Genomic DNA, 21765 nt, shown 5'->3' with positions numbered 1-21765 from the left:
GTTGATGAGCCAGACTGTCTCTGCTTCTGTTCCCCCAAGGTTTTTTTCCCCCTAAGAATATTTCCATATCATTCCATATAGTAAATGTTTTCAATTAGCAATGCGGAGGGTTTCATTTCATAGCAAAGGTTTGGATTATCCGTCTGCCCAGATACAGTGGAGGTGTACAAGAAAATATCAATGGCATTGCCTAAAGCTCTTTGGATTCTCATCCATCTGTTTTCTGATCCGCTTAATCCTGGTCAGGGTCCTGGTGGCAACAGGGCCAAAATAGCAGCCCAGACGTCCCCCTTTGCCCAGCAACTTCCTTAGTATCAATTTAATAGTCATGTTCCTATCCAGATCCAAATCAAACCTATCATTGAAATGTCTCTGTAGAGTTGGGCGTATTTCCAAATGATCAGATTTTCTGCAGTCCTCTGAATGCCGCTGCCTCATCTTGAAGCTTTTCTCTTTGCTCATGCTGATTTTAGCTCTGGTTCCAAGGTTTTCCCACTCTAACCACACTTCCCATTTTAATCAAGCCTGTTTGAATGATTGTGTTTCTATTTCAGTCAGTCCATCATTTGACTCTCCAATTGCCTTAATTACCTTAATTTTATATGCTAAATACTCACAACACTTTTTTTTTTATTCAAACAGACCACTGTTTTGTACTTTTAAGTAATGTGACTTGATGCATATGTTATGAGGGTTTGTGTTTTTGTTTTTGTATATTTGTATGAGTTTGGGTTGCACATATGTACTGCATAGGTTAATTTTCTCTGTTTTTGTTTTGTGGCTGTTCAATGCAGAAAAGGAAGACGGGTACAGAGATTTTGAGGGTAGGCTTGAGTTTGCTGCTTGTTAGCCAGAATGACCCTATCTGCAGTGTTAGCAGTTGAAACCCCTCTGTATTTATATTCCACCTTGAGGCTGGGGAGGCATTGCATGACTAAACACAGTTGGTATGGAGAGAAGGGTTTCTCCTCTTCCAAGATCTCTTCTGTTCAACAATATGACTCTGGGCTAGTCTGCTCATATATTTAGGATTTACTTCTAAGAAACCTTGATATTGGTTGCGTTCCGAATCGCATACTTTCTACAATCCATTGCGCACGTGAAGTGACGTCACATCGACGAAGCCTCCATATGAAAACAAACGGGGATGCGACGGATATAAAAGCAAGAGGCAAGATCAAGGCGCAATGTTATGATGAAATAAGAGAGTAAAGTATGTCCCAATAGTATGCCTACTGCATCCTAACTAGATTCTTATCGTCGGATGTAGTATGTACATACCCGTCGCTATGGGCGGGCCATAGGGGGCCGGGCCCTCCCCCAGAAATGCTTGTGCCCCCCCCACTTGGGGCACAGATCTCTCAAAAAGAAATTACTTAAATTTTTATTTTATACTATCATAGTAGCTAATTTTGGTTTGATAAATAGCCTAATGTTGCATTCTTTATCATCAAAACATTTAAAATATAAATAAACAATGGTGTGATTTTGTTTGATTGATGGGAGTCTATCTACACTGCAACAGCCTATCACGGCCTTACTGAAAAGAAAGTAAGGCTACGTAGGCCTACGTAATACGTCAATGCAGCCGCTCAACAGTTACCGCGCATTTTTGAAAGTGAAGCTGGATGAGTTTTCGCCGGCTTACTATTCCATTTCTAGTTCATCATAATCGATATTCGGTAATGGTTGAAAAGCCCACCAACAGTCTCCTCTGCCAAATCGAATCGCCAAACTGTTGTCACATAACAGACTACTACAAGCCGAAATTATGGACTTGTTCAGCGCGGTGACACTTCTGATTGCGTGAAGCCACAGTTTTGCACTGTGGGAACTCTGCGCTCCTCCAGCCACGGCCATCGAGGCTGTGCCGGAGACCGAACCCGGTCCAAGCAAGAGAAGACGCACAATTTACAAGAACCTCCGCGGATTTGCAGTTGAGGAAACAGTTGGTCCGTCACAAAGTGACATAGACGAAAAGACTGAGTTCAAGAGAGCATTTTACAGTGTTATTGAAGCTGTGCAAGGAGAGATGGATGCGCGTTTTGGAGAGCGCAGTAGCGAGCTCATTGGCGCACTGGCTGCTTTGAACCCGGAGGCCGAAAGATATTGATGAGGAGGTTGAGCTCGGAGAAACGCCGCCTCCCGCTGTACTGATAGAAGGGACTGGAGAGAGCACAGCCCTGCCTCCACTCAAAGTAGGCTACTGTGTGTGTGTGTGTGTGTGTGTGTGTGTGTGTGTGTGTGTGTGTGTGCGTGTGTAATGGCAATGCATATCCCTCTGTTGACTGCTTTAAAATGCAATGTTTGAGATATGCGTCTGGTGCTATTTACTATCTATGGTCTGGTGTTAGGCTACACTCAAAAAAATAAGTTGTTGAATTTACTTAATACAGTTATGTCAACGTTTTCCACACAACTGAGTTAAGTTAGATATATTTGAAAATTATGATTAAAATGGAATCAACTCACTTGTGTGCAACCAACTTAACTAGGTTAAGTACATTCAACATAACATGGCTACATTTGCCTTAATTAACTGTGTTGAGTAATACCAACAAAGATAATCATTCTACTGACTTAACCCACTTACGTTAATATGACTCAACTTTATTAAGCAAGACTAACTTAACCTCACATTGTAGTTCCAACTTAACTTACATACACTGTAAGAAATTTCCCTGGAAAAAAAACATTAATCAACTGGCAGCAGGGTTGCCATTTTAATACTGTTGAATGAACATTATTTTACTGTCACTAAAATTGACAGGATTATACTGTTAATGAAAAAAAGGGATGAACCTGGACTAAATGTTTGTTATGTTGCTGTTTGCACCGTGAGTGAAGGGGATGTTATATTTCATTGGGCAGATGTGTTTCATTCCATATGTAAGTTTACTATGTCCCCTATTTGTTCAAATGCTAAACACAGAGATCAGCTTCTGTTTGTTACTTCAAGACACTTGTCACAATATATCAAGTTCAATGGAATGATTAATTTATATTGCAAATTGTCTCCTGAGTTGAACTAGGGATCTTGCTTAAGATTTCCACAAACCGTTTGTTATAACCAAAAATAACGGTTAGTTCACACAGAAATGTTTTATTTAAACAAAATGCATAGTGACGTAATGGAGTGAAACATCCCCTTTACTGAGGGTGCAAATAGCAACATACCAAACGTTTAGTCCAGTGCAAGTCATTGTGGGAAAGGGGGCGTCTCTACAATACACTTTGTTGTGCTTACTTGATTTATCGAAGGCAATCCGTTTCCTTCATTCTACTGAGTAAACATAACTTCAGACTAACTTGGTTTAATTATGTTAACTGCACTTTCGATTTCCAAGTAAATATAACTCAACTTTAAGTGAACTTAACCAGAGGATATAAAGTAAACAACACTTATTAGTTAAGATGTGGATGGATGAGGATTAATGAAGAAAATTGTATAAGCTTCACATGTGCAGGCAGCTCATGTCAAGTTGTCCCTTCTAAGTTTGATGGTAAATTAACAGCAAAGTTCAGTATTTTTGAAAAACATAACCATTCCGTAACATAACAGCAAAGGACTGTCATTTAACAGACTGCCTTTTATATTAACAGTTAAATGCTGTTTTTATAAATAACAGGTTAATGCTGTTGAAATCCTGCTGTAAATTTACAGCAATTGTTTACAGTGTATGTAAGTGTGGGAACCACTGTACTTTGTTTTACTTAACTGGTTGACAAAACGTACTTCACCTGATTATATATTATCAACAACTTCTACATATATAATAATTATGTTAATTCAAATCACATTACTAAATAGTGCATAAGATATCGGTCCAAGAGTACACAAAACAAGTAGTATAGTTGAATTACAACGTTTAATGCAAATACAATAGGCATATCTTGCCGTCAAACGTTACGACCAAAACGTTTGAAATGGAAGAAAATGTCATGATGCAATGTTTTTCACACTTTGGATAACAACACAGTGTATATATAAGATAACAGGCTAAGAGACACAACACATTGGAGATTATGGACCCAGCAATGAGAATTATTTACCAAAAAACAGAAAAGGTAAATCCTTTTTCACACTGCCTTGCTTCCCTAACTGCAGAAAGAAAACGTGTTGCATTTAAAGGTAATTTCAAACTTATGAGGATTTTTAGATGGCTGTTCAGTACAACTCTCTTGGTGCTTGCCATGCGTCTGTAGTCAAGATGGCGACGTTTGAATTTCTTGCTCCCGATGTCCACGTTCACGAGCATGCGCAATGCTGGCCTACGGCAACACATCTAGGACAATTGTTGTGTGTTCAGTCTTGATTGTGCGATTTACTCAAAACTGTTACTTTGTATTTACTCAACTGGCGTTCTTTGGTTTTAAGAAGTCTTACATTTAAGTGAAACCAACTGAAGTGGGTTACGTTTTAAAAGCCAACACAGACATGTTAATTAAATTTGACATAAAAACATTAATTAAATTCAACAGCTCACTGAGTTCACTTTTTTGAGTGTACATCTAATATGTTGAATAGTCAAGTGTGTTATGGATATTCATAACATTGCTTCTATGTAATGTAGGCCTATTGCTTTAAATTATGAGGACTGATGTTATAGGCTAGGCTACCGCTGTTGGTTAGTTTAACGTGATGATTACGTGCTGCGCGAATAGAGTATAGGACTATTAAAAATATACAGTGTACTGTAGGCTAATAATAATTGTGTCCCCCTATGCATTTCATATGCCCCCCTTAAGACTGAGGTCTGGCGACGGGTCTGAGTATGTAGAATAGAAAAAAGAAAGAGTATGCGATTCGGAACGCAACCATTGTTTTTTCCATAACACGTAACAAGGTACTTCTACTTTACTTATCATAAAGGCCATAGCTACTAAGGTTGTCCTATTTTGGACCCCAATTATTAAAGAAGTAAATCCCATCAGATTTTAGAATCAGCCTGAGGCATGTGTTGGAGGTATGTGGGTTTGGGCGTGACCTTAAGTATTTTCTAAAATCCTGGCTTCAGCCCTGCATATTGTTAACGAACAACAGTAACATTAGTCGACCAGCTTGTTTACCTGCTAATAATAAACATAAAAGACTACTACTACTACTTTCTAAAACCTTTAGAGATGCCAAAAGCAGGATATCAGTTCAGACAATGACTTGACATGAGAAAGCAAAGAAAGCTCCTGATCCAGATTTTAAGAATGGAGTCTGAAGCCTAGACGTCGCACTTTGCAAGAGCGTCTGTGTAAAAAGCACCAACACTGTACATCCTGGCAAATCAATCAAATCAAATCAAATTCCATATTGTGGCTGAAGTTAAGAGTCATGTTCTTTGTCCCCAGCATGAGAGTGATATTGTAGTATGTATTTATCTTTCCTGGACTTCACAGTATCAAATGGATGATATCAAAACCTGACCCCATTCTTAGTTACTTAGTCAAATTTCCTAAAATAGTACCCTAGCTGTTGTCTATTATAGTAATGGAGGTGCTATAGCTTTAGAATCCGACCCATAGCAGATCCTTGTCACATCTGGCAGCAGTCCAAACTGTTGTTTTGAAGACAGTGATTCATTTCCTTTTTCCTGCTTAGTTGAGTGTGTTGTTCACATGCTCACGTGTTAGGAGTCTTATCCTGTGCTGCTGGTTTCCATCAGGGGATGTGATGTTCACATGGAACAGTCTTACCTGATTATTCTCGTTCCTGTTTACATAACTCTGTCGTTACCAAGGTTTACTTATTGTGCGCCCCTTAATAGTTATTATATTCAAGGTTTATCAAACCCTTACGGAACTTTCAGTGGCTGCACACTGTTGTAGATACAATCTCACACCCCAGTGAAGGCCCTCTCCTCTCCTTCACCAAACATTCCACAATACATGTACCCACTCAGATTTCAGCTGTCAACAGATACTCTGCCGAAATTCATCCAGATACACCAGAAGTTTTATCTTTTCTCCAGAAAAGAATTGGCCTCTGCTTACTGGCATGTTTGCACTGACCAACTTCATCTGTGATATTGCACAAAGTTTAGCTTGCACACAACCAAAATCAATTCAAGAAAGTTAGTTTGTCCAACATTTATGACTAAATACCTGCAAAAACTGATTATAATCATTTCATCTTTAGCTGTGCTTTGAGTTTAGTGTTAATTACCAAACGTTAGCATGCTAACACTCTAAATAAGTTTGTGACGTTAGTAGGTGATTTTAGACATTGAGAGATGGCTTCTTCCTCCATTGTCTTCAATTTAAAATGTGCTCGGCAGCTGCCAGTCTTGAGATCAAGTAAACCACTTTGCCAATTCATTAAGATGAATCTTGTCGCTGTGTACCCATGGCAACCACAGAAACTACTTGGATTGAAATGATAAGAGCTGAATCTACTGTATCCACAAATTTTCTGAATGACTCACCTCATCAGCAGGGAACACATATCACTGAATATGATGATCCGGTCTTTTAATACTTATGATCCCTATGATCATCCTCTCTTCTAGGTATACATTTATTAATAAACGAGATAATGCTGGATGGATAGCAGCAGCTTGTGAGGTAGTACAGGTGGTGATTCAATTGCACCTTCATTTAAAAAAAGAAACATATAAAATGATTAAAAGCACCTTAACTGCTGAACATTTTAACATTGTAACTGTGAGCATGTTGGCATGCTGACGTAAGCAGTAAGCTCAAAGCACCGCTGTGTAGACACACAAAGCCGCCAGTGTGTTTGCAGACTCAAATTGCAATTTCAGAAAAAAACTATTTAGGTAAATGTGGTAAATTATTCCTTCAACTTTCTATTACTTTTGTGCCAAAGTACTGTCCCCACCAATTACATTTGAACTTATGTGTCATTTCGTGCCTTGGATAGAACCCACATTAAATATCAACATCTCTGTGAATACAATAACGGTCTTATTCAAGTCTCATAGACATGACACCATCTTGAGATCAGAGTTGTGGTTATGAGAACATGCAAACCCCAAAACAGAATACAATAAGCAATGGTTAAAAAGGTAGAAAAGTCGATTCAGGGGTAGCAAATCAATCATTCTTCTGCAGAGTAATTGGGTCATTTGTTTCTCCAGACTGTCTGTCTCATCTAGCTCTAAAAGCAGGAACACCTCTGATAGGAATGCTCCAACTTGATTTATGAACTCTTCTTTTTTGAAATGTGGTTATTTTCACTTTTTTACATTATACGGTTGGGCTTTCATTAAAAGGAAATCTAACCCTGTTATGTGCTCACACATATTCAATGTACTCAATGATGGACTGACTCACCAACACTCACCCTTTGACAGCACCTCCTGAGCACAATGATCCACTTTTCCCTTCACAGCAGCTGCTTTAAGAGCCATTGTTTAAACACTAAGCCTTGTCACTTTTGCCCTGTCCTGTCTGTCTGTCTGTCTACCCTGTCTGTCCACTCTGTCCCTCCAGATCAACAACAAGGCTAATGTGGTCACCAGCCCCAAAGAGCCTGCCCCCACTCCTTCTCTGGTACACTGTCTGCCTGCCTTGCTGCCTGCATGTTTGCATGACTGTCTGTTTCACTTATCTTTCAGTGACATCTATCTTGTGTTAAAACCCCTGCTTTTCCTATTTTAGTTCTTTTCAATGGTGATTGTTTTTCCATATAAAAAAAACACAAATGTCTTTGGTGGTTGCTTAACATGTCCACATGGTCTTCTGGATTACATCATTGCTTTGCCCCATTGCTGTACATGGGCTACATTTCCCTTTGTTGTTGATGGTGGCTGCAATGGCAACACTGGAGCCATTGCATGTCAATTGTGGCTAATTTTCGGTTGCAACCTTTTTGTTGTCTAATAAACCGGACATGACAGTGGTTTGTTATGGGTTGAGATTTGTAGTTAAGTCCAAGGAACCACTTTCCCAGAAGCTATAACCTCAATACTCTGTAAACCAAAAGTCTTGTGTGTTTACAGGTTAAGCAACTTGGAAATTACTTTGTGGAATGTTAATTGGTCAACTTTAGTGGTATTATTATGTGACTGAGAAACTTTCAGTTTTTGTTGATTTTTAGAAGCGACCCTTGGTAAAAAATTAGTGGTGTTTTAACGACACCAGGGCCTGCTACATTAATGATGGTGAAGTAAACTTAGGCATTCATAATTACTATATATATATATATATATATATATAAAATCTTCCTTTTTATTGATGGTTTGATGATCCGTTATGTCATTTATAATCATCAGAGGAAAAATTATTATATCAAAACTATCTATAGTTCATCGTAGTCTCTTTAAAGGTCACATATTATGCTAAATGCACTTTTTCAATGTGTTCTAACATATCCATGGGTCCACGGTGTGCCTAGAGACTGCCAAAATATTTAAAAAAATAACACTCTCCTTTTCTCACTCTCCCCCTTTCTGAAACCACCACCCCTCCCCACCCAATATACTCCAGTCAGAATTCTCCCCTTTTCTGACCTCACAAACTGGAAAGCCAGAAGCTTCCACTGTGCAGCCCACACCCCTATTTCTTATTGGTCCACGGCCCTGACAGACAGAGGGCGAGGCGTATCTGGCTTCGCTTCCGGACAGGGGGCGGGGGGAGCTCAAAGATTGTATATTTACGAGGGGAGCTGCAGCTCTTTTTTTAAAAATAGGCCATTGTGAGATTAGTTGAACATCAGCATAGTACAATAAATTATCTGAAAGTTTTTTTCAGCAAACAATTAAAGAAAAACGTATTAGGGACCACTAAGACCATATAATATGGTCTATAATAGAACCGAAAAGTGTATAATATGGGAGCTTTAACTTCAGAAATGGCTTTCAATATTTATGGTAAGCTAGGCTAACCACGCACTGACTGAAGCATAGTCACTATGGAAATAGTTTTTTGAGATTTCCACAACGGTCCATACCTTTTTTTTGGAGTTCATGTTCACCTAACGCAACACGAAAAAAACCTTCCTTCTTCTATATACTGTAGAGCAGTCAAGGTCACATACACGGCAACAACACAAATGCAGAAATTGCGACATTAGCATTATCCCAGAGTGGACCAGGGACTATATACCTCCGTCAGAACACATGATCATCACTGACAGATGGGCCAGCTTGTCCATTTAGGGGGTTTAGTCAAATCTGCACGGTGTCGCAAAGCTGGGACACAATGACACAGCACCAGTGTACAGCAAAACAGTGTTGCAATAGCATTTACTGTACATGTAAAGGGGGAATCCATCCTGAATATTAACTTATGTTACCTCCTGTAGCAACCCATTTTGATGATTTCTAAGCTCTCTGTTTGATGTATCTGTAAAGGTGTTGTCTTTGTCTGCCTTTTTAAAATAGTCATGTAAACATTTGCTTAATGTTTTGGCTGTAGAAAACACATTTATATTCTACAGCTGTTTTTGCAAGGAAAGGCAGACAGAAGCCTGACAACACATTATTTACCATGGTGTCTGTTTAATGTCAGCCGTTTCGCTTTTCGTTATCTCGCTGCGAGTGTTGGGTGAAACTTGATCATCTGTGGTGAAAGCCTTGAAACACTTCAACTTGGGAATTGGCACGACTTCAATTACCATAACATCCCATGTGTTGACAATAGTGCTGTAGTGATTGTGTGTGTGTAGAACCCTCTCACTATCTCCCACATTATGTTCATCTCCCTCACTTCTTTTAGCACTTTTATTTTCTTTCTTTCCCTTCCTGAATAATACCTTCTATCAAAATGTTTGTCCTAACTCACTTCTGTTGTGCACCAACCTTTTTCCTACTGTTGCTCCACTCCTATCAGGAGCCTCAAACCACTGTTATCCACAACCCAGCTGATGGAAACAAGGTATAGAGCTGATCAGATGATAGCTGTAGTTTGCTGCTGTGTGTGCCAGTTAGAATAGTTATTTGATGTTGCTTCCGATGATGCTGTTTGTGTGCCATTGAAAGTTTCATTATGTCGTGATAATACAAGGGATTTGGGATTCAGAAAAATATTGCATGCTTTTATCAACTGTTGCATGTACTGTAAATCTTTGACCTACTGTCGGTCATCTATTTGAGGTCATTTTGTGATGAAATATTACTTACTATTGTGGATGTGTCATCATATAAGATATGAACATACAAAATGAGTTTAACATCTGACATGCCAGTGTTTAAGCCTTTTTATAAGCATGTACTACTACTGCCATTGGGACCTTATGATACATTTTTATGGTTGTGTGACAAAGGGATTATGCATACTGTAGGAACAAAATAAAGGCCATTACAACAAATCCTTTAAGGAATAGCCCGGAGTCCATCTACTGTTTGTAGGTGAAAAGCCTATGCAGATGTATGGATTTACATCAGAATGAATAATCCACCAGATGACGGTGCATGCGTGTATCTTTTTGTTTGTGTGCAGTGATGTGATGGTGTTGTAGCTCATAGTGTTCATTTCTTACTATGAAAAAGTCTGCCTTATTTTTTATTTTTTTTTAAATCAGATATTTTTATCCAAAAGAAAAGATAAGATGGTTTTAATGAAATGTGTCCCGCATCATGACATTCCTTGTTTACCAAAACGATGATACACCATTACATTGTTTGTCCAATGTCCGCCACAGAGCTCAGTTTGTTTTTAACTGTCAAATGTCTTGCTCAGTATCCATCATCATAGCCTTATCAAAATGTTGGTTTATGCCAAGTTTATACGAAGGAAAAAAGCATGGCTATATAAAGTTCTGTATCAAAGCTTTGGTTCTAGTTTGTTAAATATTAAAGACTATATTGGCCTTCATAATCCAGGAAGAAAAATCAGAAAAATTCCAATACACATTAAAAAGGATAGGAAGAACACATACACTGCCATTGCTGTGTTTTCTCAAGGCCAAGGGTTTAGATAATGCTTTTGGCTTGTTTCCAGCCTGTCCGATAATGGGACTGCTCATGTTTCTGACCTCATCAGATTTCCCCTTACTGTTAGAAAAGGAGTAAAACAGAGTTCTGCTAGTTCAAATCTCAATTTATTTGACACTTTAATAAGAGATGCTACTTAACAAAGAAACGACTAATTCTGTGACAAAGTCAGAAACACAGAACACAGTCTACACTGCTTCCTTTCCCCATTTATTGGGGGACAATCAAATTGTGTGGAAAAACCTAATCCCAAATTAGGATTGGATAATATATTTATTATACTATTACTTCATCACTTTATTGACTGATGTTACTCATGTGTACTTTGTTTCTCTGTCGTTTCACAGGAGTCCAGCGAGAGCACCAACACTACCATTGAGGATGAGGACGTGAGAGGTAGGGGCCTTTCAGACTTACATAAACTAACCTTCTGTTTGCAGGGCGATTACTAAGCACTTAATGAAGTCTTTCCTCTAAACTTTTAAACAAGTGCTTCCTACAACGTTTTAATATCAGTTAGAGGTCACCTTGTGTGTATTGCATGAATGTATGCATGTTTTGAATTATATATTTTCATGGATCCGTATTGCTTTTTTCTTCATGTCATGGCTGTCCTACCTACCAGGGGCCCCAGTGTAACAACTAGCTGTATGCAAATCATTGAACTTGCATTATATTAAAGGTGGAGTCAACTATCCTAGAATGTGTTGTCAAATTCACATTTTTACAAAAATCTGTGAATATCTCCATGATCAGCTGCTGCCTATCCATACTGTTTGTGTGCTTACAAATCTAGTGTTAATATACATCCTGGGCTCTATAAACTGGTATTTAAACAAAGGGAATGTAAACAAAGTGGGGCTACTGTTGTTAGCAACATGGCCGTTTACAGAGCCTAGGGGGTGTGTAATAAGTTACCCTGAATTTTTCTTCCCAGTACATAGCAGATCGTGAGAAGATATTCCCGGATTTTGACAAATTGATTTTGACAACATCTTTTTATATGGATTACAATATGAATGGGAAATACGTACATCATTGATGTTTGGCCTCAACCTTCCTCAATAGGAAACACTATGCACAACGCTGCAGGGAGTGACGGTAATAACTTTCGACTCAGAGCGTGGAGGTGGGGCTTTTATGGAACAACCGTTCAATTACAACCGACAGAAAATTGTATGCAGACTAACCTGTTATTTTGCCCCAGGGAAAATATTCGGCGTCTGCCCCTATTACCTATTGTTAGCGGTAATGTGACGCAACACAAAAACAATTCAGTCAACCAACTCTCACTCTTATTATATAATTGTAGAATATATGTAGCTTTGATATTCTGTGTTTAGGTGCCGAGCTTGTCACACCTAAATAGGAATGGCTGAGCTTTGACGCTTACAAATCCCCCATCCGTACAAGAATGTAGATAGTGTGTTACAACAAACCAACTGACAGACAATTATGACCGTATTTACCTGCCAAGGCCCTGGGGCACAACTTTCAATAAGCATGCAAATGTAAAGGTTAGCGCCGCAAAGTGAATCTCTATAGAGCACAAGTTCTACTCAACAAGTTACAATGTGATGGCAAGCCAATAAAGGTCAGACTCAAAATGGGCTTGTTGCAGAGTTCAGTGCTCCTGTCTGCTCATACACAACAGAATACTTCAACAGAGAGGGACAAGGAAAAACAAGAAGGGGAAGGAGATGTGTGCTTCAGTTCAGTCAAGTTTTAGACATTTGTTTCAGTTGTCCAGATTGAAACGGATTTGTGATTTTGTTTTTCTGGCTGGTTGCTACAGCAGTGACCTTTTGATAGAATGGAGTGTCTGATTCCTAGAGGCTCCTCACATTCATAACGTGTGTTATTTGTTCACGGTACGGTCGTTCCTCAAAGCAACGGTAATCTTTGTTCAGTCGAGCTTAAACTGCTTTTCCCTGCTCCACTTATGATCGAGTTCAGTCACATTTTTTCCGTTTATCTTTCTAATGAGCCGTTGTTTCACTTCTTTCTTTTTGCTATTATCCTTCTACACACTACACTTCACACCACAATACAGCTGTTCCTGTGGTTTTGCATTCGTGGCCCCTATCGGAGCTTCGGTAGACAAAAGAGGCTTAGAAATCTTTCCGCAATTAGCGATGGATTTTAATCATGACATGTTTTGTGTTTTCAGCAGTGGTCCCTTTGTGGAGGAGCTGTCTGTGGCAGGAAGTGGGAAGATAAAAGGGCCACTAGTATTTCCTATTTCTTGAGTGTGACTCATTTGAACCGATGTGAATGATGGATCGGGGCTGGCTGCCTAATTTCCTCTGCTTAAAATGGGCTTAGTTAAAGTGGCCAGCATTTTCTTTTGTTTGTATGCTCATGGGTTAAAGGTAGAGGCAACGGTTTTCAGGATAATGTATCTTAGTGAGGCATATAAATTAAATTTCATATTTTTCTATCTGACTTGTTCCAAAAGTGTTGAAAGTGTATTTGGTTGCTACCTTTTGATGCTCAAGGAAAGACTCTTATGATTATGATCGCTATATTCACCTACACATACTGGTGGAAGATTTGATTGGCTTCGAGCCAAATGTCATGTCCGGCATGCTTTTTTTTATTCATTCTTCATTTCATGTTTTCCTTTTTCTGTTTCATATTCTCATACCAACCTACATTTCCCTCTTCCCATCCATTATTTTGTGCCCCATGTTTCACCTCGGCACGCTCTCCCTCCTACCACCTTAGACCCTTCACCATTCCACTCTCACTGTCCTCCCTCCTCACACTCCTCTTCCTCCTTTTCCTTCTCTTTGTTCTTCTCCTGCTGGTTCCCTCCCAGTGTTGAGGCGTGCTGTCAATACATCCTGTGGGTCCTGCTGGCTGCCTACCTGCTCCTCTCCTTCACCTCCTATCTGCTCCTTTTCTCTGACCATCTCACCACATGTCACTGTGACCCCCGTCAGCCCCCCAGGCCTGTCCCCCTGCACAGCCTGGGCCCCACCAGCACTCAGTGTAAGTCCATTACCCAGTGGTTGAGAAAGAACCTGCTGGCTTCCCCGCCTTCCGATATCACTAAAGATATATTCTATTTATAGGAGGAGAGGTGGTGTGTAGAAAGTGGTGTAAATGACCTGAGGAATGTTTGTTGCATCGCTTCAGAGATGCACCAACATTATTATGTTTAAATTATGACTGTTCTGTTTTAGTAGAAGATTTCATATATCATATTGCTTGATGACTTTGGAAATTTCGGATTAGGACTAACCATTTTTTTTAAAGTACACATTTTTGAAATGGTGCTAACTTTTGAAATGTTTTATTTGTATTGAGCTAATTTGTGGCCACTTGTAAGACTTGTAGAGCTAGTTATAGAAAATATGAAATTTCCTGGTTTAGCCTAAGCAGACCGACGGAAGGCCGTGTCATGTCACGGAGTATGTGCTCTTTGATTGTTGCGTGTAGGACTCAAAAGTAGTTTGAAGGAACTAGGTCCTGAAGGTTAGAGAGCAGTGTCGTCTGGCAAAGAGCTGCTAGTCAAACTATTGTATAACGTATACACTGGGCTTCCAAAGGAATGCTCACAACTTTTGGCACATTTCACCATGTATCGACGTACAGTTTAATCAGTGATATACAAAAGAAAAATACAGCATGTTGTCTACTACAGTGAGAGTACGGAAGCTGAGCATTGTCATGCTTGTGAATTGTTTTGGATTCCGTTTTCTCCTGATAACAAGTTAGTCCATTCACATTAGTTAACTCACTCACTGTGTTGTTTCCGTTTATTTTTTATTTTTCTAAAGCGTCAGACTTTACAACCTAGATTTAACTCCAGAAACTGACATTGTCTCTGTTACTCAGCCCCCTTACATTTGATTGGTTGAGCTCATCATATTCAAAGTTCATATGGCACTAAATACAATTATTGGATTAAACAAACCTCTTTTATAAATGTAGACCGAGCCACACCTCATCCACTGTGTCTGGAGTGCAGAGCTGCAGTCTGTTAGCGACCCCCTCAGGTCAGAAGCTGTCATGACACCCAAACTACTATTGATTTGGAAATGATTTTGCCCTCCCAATGTTTCACTTAAAGGTTCAGTAAGCGGAATGGTCAGTTTAGCTAACTTCCTGTCACTGACTGCAGTTAGCAGTCCGCTCCTTCGTCACCACATTAATGCACTGCAGTCTTCAAACAGCGAGTTTTTACCTGCTCCGCCGTTGTAGGCACATAAACATTCACCCATTTGTCGCTCTGCGCGTGCACTGGCAGTGAGGCGGGTGCCGGTTTGTAGCGTTCTCTCTTGTGATTGGATATCGGTTTCGGGATCCCCGAAAAGTTTATTTGGCGATTATATGCAGAGCGGGTGACTGAGAGATCGGCTTTATGAAACGTGCACACTATATAAGTGATCACTGTATGAATATGTAATAAATCGCTTACTTCACGTTTAAGAAGCCTGAAGAAAATAAATATATCCCAAATATTTCACAAAAAAGCCATGGCTTTAACAAAAACCTTTTTCTAAATTCAATATATTTGCTGATGTCTTATGTGGTGTCTGAGGTATTTTGTCCTTTTGAGTTTCTTATTGATCCGTCTTCTGAGTTTGAATTGGTCGTTTTTGGTTTTGTTCACGTCAAGTGAATGGCCTTGGTCTGTAACGGTTTATTATTTTGAAAAAGCTCAGTAAATGGGGTCTGATTTAATGGAAATAGGGCTCTGTGTCAAGTACTTTTTGATGGCAACCGCTTTATATTTTGCAGTCCATAGTCTGTGTGTGTGTGTCCTCATCTGACCCATCTTCTCTTCCTGCACTTAGAGCAAATGGTTCTGTGCTTTTTGTTTCTTTTGGCCCAACGTTCTTGCTACTGCCAAGGATCAGTTGATCTGCTTACTATTTATTTTTTCTATTTCTCAGTCTGCCCCATGTGTGCGTGTGTGCTTCTATCCATTAGTGTGTTGGCATGCCAACCTTTCCATCTCTCATTCCATGCTCTTAATAAAAGATCCCAGAGGAAAAGAGCATTTATTACACAGCTGACAGGAGCTCAAAGAGCATTATTTCCACATCACAGTATTCTACAGGCCGGGGCACTACTCATGTTTCTGAGTGAGACTTATGAATAAGGTTCTGACCTCATAAGCAGTTTGGATTCTGGCTGGAACGTAGAGGGAAGTATCAGGGAAGGTTGAATTTTTTCCACAGACAGAAGAGGTGAAAAAAATCACTTCATAAAGTCTTCCTTTAGTAAAAGCTGAGAATGAATCACAGTGATACTTTACTGTTTATAAATGTTACTGGGTCAGTGATTCCATGAGCGGCGTTTGTTTTCATTGATGTCGAAGTAATATGACACGTTCATTGAAGTTGAATGAGGAAGGTGTGCACTCTCTCTAATATATAAAAACATAGATGATAAGGATTATTTGCCTTTTTGAATAGAAGATGTTGCATTTCTTCTGTCACATCAGAATGTCATGAAGAAACTACAAAGTCGCATACATACCGCAATAAAGCGCTTAATGCTTATGTCAAACAGTCACAGTTGCCATATGATATTAAGGATTTTTTTCCACAAGTTTAAAACACATTTTCCTCACTGAAAGTAATTAAATAGACGGGCCACAATTTAAACCGATCGAGTAGGTCTGCGATGGGGAGAAAAAAAAGAGAAAAAAAGCATGCGCTGTAGTTGTAACACAAAAAAATAGCCTAAGTCACCATTTAAAATAAGAAGGGCAGCAGATAATATAAAATCGGAGTGAATGTGCCTGAAGTAAGCCTTGCTTCTTCTTTTCTTTCCAAGCGGAGAGCACCTTGCATGCTCACCTGTCCTGGAGTCTACTCATTACTAACTGAGAGTAACAGGTGTCATCTCCCCTTTTTATAAACGTAACTTTATCATCTGCTTTGAAACAATTGGACCGTTATATTCCTGAAAATGTTCTGGAGAAAGGAGAGACCGCGTTCAGCTCCGCGGTGCTGTGGAGAACACAGATATTTGCAGTTGATGTTTGACACAACGCTCAGTTTATCACAGCACTTGCATCAAAATATTTAATTTTGTTAAACTTTATTTTATCCGTTTGTGCCGTTTTTTACACGTATATAACATTTTAAAATAGGGGCAGCCGCGGCCCGCCGGCCTAAAGGCTACAGACACTAAAAAAAAAAAGAAAAAACGATTTTCCTCATCCCCCAATCGAGTTCATTTGAAACGAGGAGTACTCGATTACTAACGCCCATCCCTAGTAGCTACAGAACATATACTGTGCTGTGTAATAACAGGGTCGAAAATTGGGGAAAGAGTCGCGGCTTATAGTCCGAAAAGTACGGTACATACAGAGACGCCGAATCGCTGATCGCTCCAGATGTTTGTAACTGTTGGGAAAGAAAATGTAAACCCATTGGGACAAAGCATCTCTTATCATAGAGTTTCGTAGAAGGCCCATTTTGGCCCCATAAGCAAACTGATAGTGAATGTAAATAAAGTCTGTGCTGAGGTTTCTGTTTGCAAAGTAAAGTCCACAGTTGGTGCAAAAGGACACTTTTAGATTAACATTATTTCAGCTTTGTCAGGCTTTTTATGAAAACAGCCAATCAGGAGAGGGTATTCTGACTATCTTGTCAGTACATCGCCGACCTCTTTTCACTCTTTGTATAAAAACCCGTCAGAGGTTGCGGCTGATAGTTTCTCATACAGAAAGACAGTTTACGAGGAGAATGTTTTGCCATTTTGCAGTTAGCTTGTTGGTTTTCTTGTCACTTAAGGGATTCAGTGAAGCTCAGACCCAGACTGTTAGCGTGCAATTAGCCGCAAACAACAGTGGACCTGATGGAGGTAACAATGGTGTGTGTGTGTGTGTGTGTGAGAGACACATTTCACTCCTTGAGTTTTGTCCATATTGTAAATGTGAGTAGTGGGTGTACTTTAAGCGAGCCACAACACTTACTCTGTCCATTCATTGTTTCCTAGCTTACCTACTTAGCATGAAAGGTAATTTCTATGTCGTCTCATGTTGGACCACGCTGACTAACCAGTCTCTCCTCCATTCATTTCTCTGTGATGCTGTATTTCTGTGTTTTTGTTGAAACGATGTGAAGCTCAGTCCCTGACTGTCCTGCTGTTGTGCTTTCTGCTTAATGTTGTGCTCATATTCCACTTTGCTCCATTTGAAACCTTAAACTGTTAAACTAAAACTTCTTCAGCATGTCCTGTTTCTGTTTTCTTCTGTCTCAGCTCGTAAGCAGGAGATCATTAAAGTCACTGAGCAGCTGATCGAGGCCATCAACAACGGAGACTTTGAGGCTTACACGTAAGTTCAACTCGCTGATTTTACTTCTATATCAGATATGTGACTCAATGTCTTTCCCTGGCTCTGATACGTCGCTGTAATTCACTCTTGCAGGAAGATCTGTGATCCTGGCCTCACCTCCTTTGAGCCGGAGGCTTTGGGCAACTTGGTGGAGGGCACCGACTTCCACCGCTTCTACTTTGAGAATGGTGAAGAAATAATAAGATTGACGAATAAACACAGGCACTGGGATTGTAAACGACTAGACAAACATTATTTTCTAAAGTTGATATACGTGTGGGCCAGATAGTTTTTCCTTCAAGTATGTGACGTATTTGTTAGTTATATATTAAAAATGTTCAGGAGTGGCCATGTCATGAGTCTGAATCATTAAGTTTCATTATTGTTAAACAATCATAAAAGTAACTCGTACTGTGGTAAGCAACAATAGAAGTTACATAAATTCATACTGGTTTTCAGAAATGACTAATTGAATGCGAGTGCATCACATATGCCATGGCTGTTGTCCTCTGCAGCTCTGTCCAAGGGTAAACAGCCGATCCACACCATCCTGCTGAACCCTCACGTGCACCTGATCGGAGAGGAGGCGGCTTGCATCGCGTACATCCGCCTGACCCAGTACATGGACAGAGACGGTCTGCCTCGCACCATGCAGTCAGAGGAGACGCGCATCTGGCACCGCAGAGACAGCAAGTGGCAGAACATCCACTTCCACCGCTCTGGATCGCCCACCGTGCCCAGCAAGTAAGGAGATAATTCACAACACCCCTAATGCCAAACCCTTCATCCATGTGCACATAAAAAACCCTTATCCTTGAACTTTTAGCCAGCCAAAGTTAGAACTATCTTAACTCAAGGTCCCATATGTTACCTGCTGTAAAGCGTTCTACCTTATTAACCAAACGTCATTGATTGCATTAAGCTAAATAAAAAATAAAACATATAAGTCACAAACTTCATTTCAGTCATCCATAAATTCCAACATTTCATATTTACATAAAACGTGACGTGCAATAGTTAACTGAGTACTAAGTTAGTTGAAGTTCAACTTCATTGATCCCCATTTGGACAAAAATGATATTTCAGCTTCTAAAGGATTTCATGCAGAAGAAGTGACACAGAATACTTAGTGCTTCAGGACGAAATGAAGAAAACATTTTAATTATAAAAAAATGTTTGTGTATTCCCTTGAAGCTTGTTTTAAATTGTAACAAATCCATGTGTCGATTCTGTTTATAGTTGAGAGGACCATCTGTGACTACAAGCACCCTCCAGCCTACAGCACTCAGCTGAAACAAGCCCCACCTTCAAAGTGTCTATCACAACCTTCAGCCAATCCCTGTCCATGATAGCTAGCTCCGCCCTCTCAGTGTGTTGTTTACATATTGTCGCTGCTGGACTGAAGAGTATCTTACATGTTGCTGGGAGAAAACTTCAAGTCTTCAAGGCAATATCATCTTGTGGTGAGAGTATGGGGTTCCTTACAGGATATTACCATCTGCAGCATGTTTTATTACTCTTGAGGTTTTTTTTAGATCTGTATGTTTTAGAAAGAAGTGGTTTTCAGAAGAGCCATTTGTTCCGATTGAGTGATTTTTACTGGGCTGGTGAAATATGTGAAACTTGAGTCAACATGTTGTGACAATTTACTATTTGAATATTGCACATGTCGAGGATTCATTGTGATGTTTTACGCCTTTTGGCACGATGACCAATATATATCACATATCTGCTTTTTACTCGTGTATCTTTTCAGGTTTGCCATTTGTTAAAGCTAGGGCTCACGCTTGCTTTTGTATTGGTAACGTAAAGGTTCTTTGGTAATTGATATAAATCGCTCTCTTAACTTAATCTTAAGCAGTATCCATATGAGTTTGCTTATTTTACAAATCTGTTTTCTGGTCTAAATATGTTTATTACTCATTTTAACTACATGTTTAAAATGGAAAAATCAGTTGACCTCTGTTTTCTCAGAGCAGTGTGTGAGAAGAGTCTTATGATAGAATATAAAATATGGAGATGCATATAATTCTTCAGGCCATCCTGTATTAAGAGTCAAATCATATTTTCATACAGTAAGCAGTTAATTATGTGAATGTTATCAGTTTTATTTTATAGTTTACTTTTTATATCGTGATATTGATGCTCGTCCCTCCATTTTTCATTATTTTCACTTTCCTTTTATTGACTTGATTGGTGGTTCCTCCTTTATTCTGTTCAGCTGGTGTACGTAATTTTTTTAGTCACGTTCAAAGATTGTCACAGGGTGTCCACTGATTACAATTATGTTAAGGATATTGAGAAGTTTTGTTCATATGTTTCCACTATCTTTATCAAACACAATTTTCCCGAGCACACCACTGTTTTTTTTTTCTTTTTAAGATGCGTTGATATATATATATATATATAGTGTAACTATGATGGGACAAGCCTGTATGTTTAAGAAATATCCAATAAAATGTGTGATTTATGCCAAATGACTTGGTTTGTACTTGTTTAATTTTGTCTCTTTTCCATTCAGTACTCCTAAACAGTTTTTGTTGTTCAAGAAACTTACTGCAGCCAGTGGCAGAAGGGTAATGATAAAGGTGTCCCACAAGGGTCAAGATAAGTCTCCCTGTTATTTACTCTGTGCATAAATTATATTTATTTTCTTTGCTCAATTTATATTATAACTAGATAACTAGATTTTTAAAATCAAGATTCTACATGAATAAAATATGATACGCTTATAAAATATTGTTAAAGATTTTTTTTGTTGTCTGTTTCTTATCTGTTACAGGTGACAGTGTAGCAAACTGTAAGTGTCAAATCTGGTTTTCATTATGAGCTTTGAACTGAACCCAGGGCTGCCATATGGTAAAGGAATTAATTTACTACTATATGCACTATAGACCTATAAGGCCTATACTATTGGTAAACACCAAACAGTACCATTGAGATTATCATTAAACTACACTGTGTGCACAATTATTAGGCAAGTGAGGATTTTGGCCATATCCTATAATTTAAGCATACCAGGTGATGTGTATTTGTGTAATGAGTTCAGGTGTGGCCTAAGGAGATCAACACTATATCAAGGTGTGCATAATTATTAGGAAGTTTCTCTTTCTCCATCACATGCATCGAAGTACACAATTGCATGGCTAGCCAGTAAAGGCCTTAAGGATGAAAAAATAATTACATGGCCCCCGCCCTTCCTCACCTGACTTAAACCCTATTGAGAACCTGTGGGCCCTGCTTAAATGGGATATTTACAGTGAAGGAAATCAGTACACCTCTCGGAACAGTGTCTGGGAGGCTGTGGTTGCTGCTGCACAAAAAGTTGATCGTCAACAGATCAAGAAACTGACAGACTCCATGAATGGAAGGCTTGTGACAGTTATTGAAAAGAAGGGTGGCTATATTGGTCACTGATTTTTTTTTTTTTGACATGTCGGAAATTTTTATTTGTAAATTGAGTTGTTTTGTTATTCTCACTTTAACAGATGAAAATAAACAAGTGAGATGGGAAAATGTTTGTTTTTATTTAGTTGCATAATAATTCTGCATACTAATAGTTGCCTAATAATT

The 21765-nt window shown here is 39.1% G+C and overlaps 1 protein-coding gene across 3 annotated transcripts in view; it reads left to right on the top strand.

The window, feature by feature from the left end:
* Positions 1-20756, top strand: part of camk2d1 (calcium/calmodulin-dependent protein kinase (CaM kinase) II delta 1) — a 73834-nt gene extending 53078 nt beyond the window's left edge. The window contains exons 14-18 of one of the 3 annotated variants that reach the window (XM_080052226.1): positions 11237-11285; positions 18117-18192; positions 18286-18380; positions 18708-18936; positions 19432-20756. In XM_080052226.1, coding sequence (XP_079908352.1) covers positions 11237-11285; positions 18117-18192; positions 18286-18380; positions 18708-18936; positions 19432-19435 — 453 coding nt within the window. In that variant the 3' untranslated portion in view covers positions 19436-20756. The remainder of the gene's footprint in view (positions 1-11236; positions 11286-18116; positions 18193-18285; positions 18381-18707; positions 18937-19431) is intronic. The other 2 variants (XM_080052228.1, XM_080052227.1) reach the window with 2 other exon arrangements.
* Positions 20757-21765: the final 1009 nt, after the last annotated feature.

The sequence above is a fragment of the Ammodytes marinus genome, assembly GCF_949987685.1.
Source record: "Ammodytes marinus genome assembly, chromosome: 23".
NCBI classification, from domain to species: domain Eukaryota; kingdom Metazoa; phylum Chordata; class Actinopteri; order Uranoscopiformes; family Ammodytidae; genus Ammodytes; species Ammodytes marinus.
This window is presented reverse-complemented; position numbering and strand designations above follow the sequence as displayed.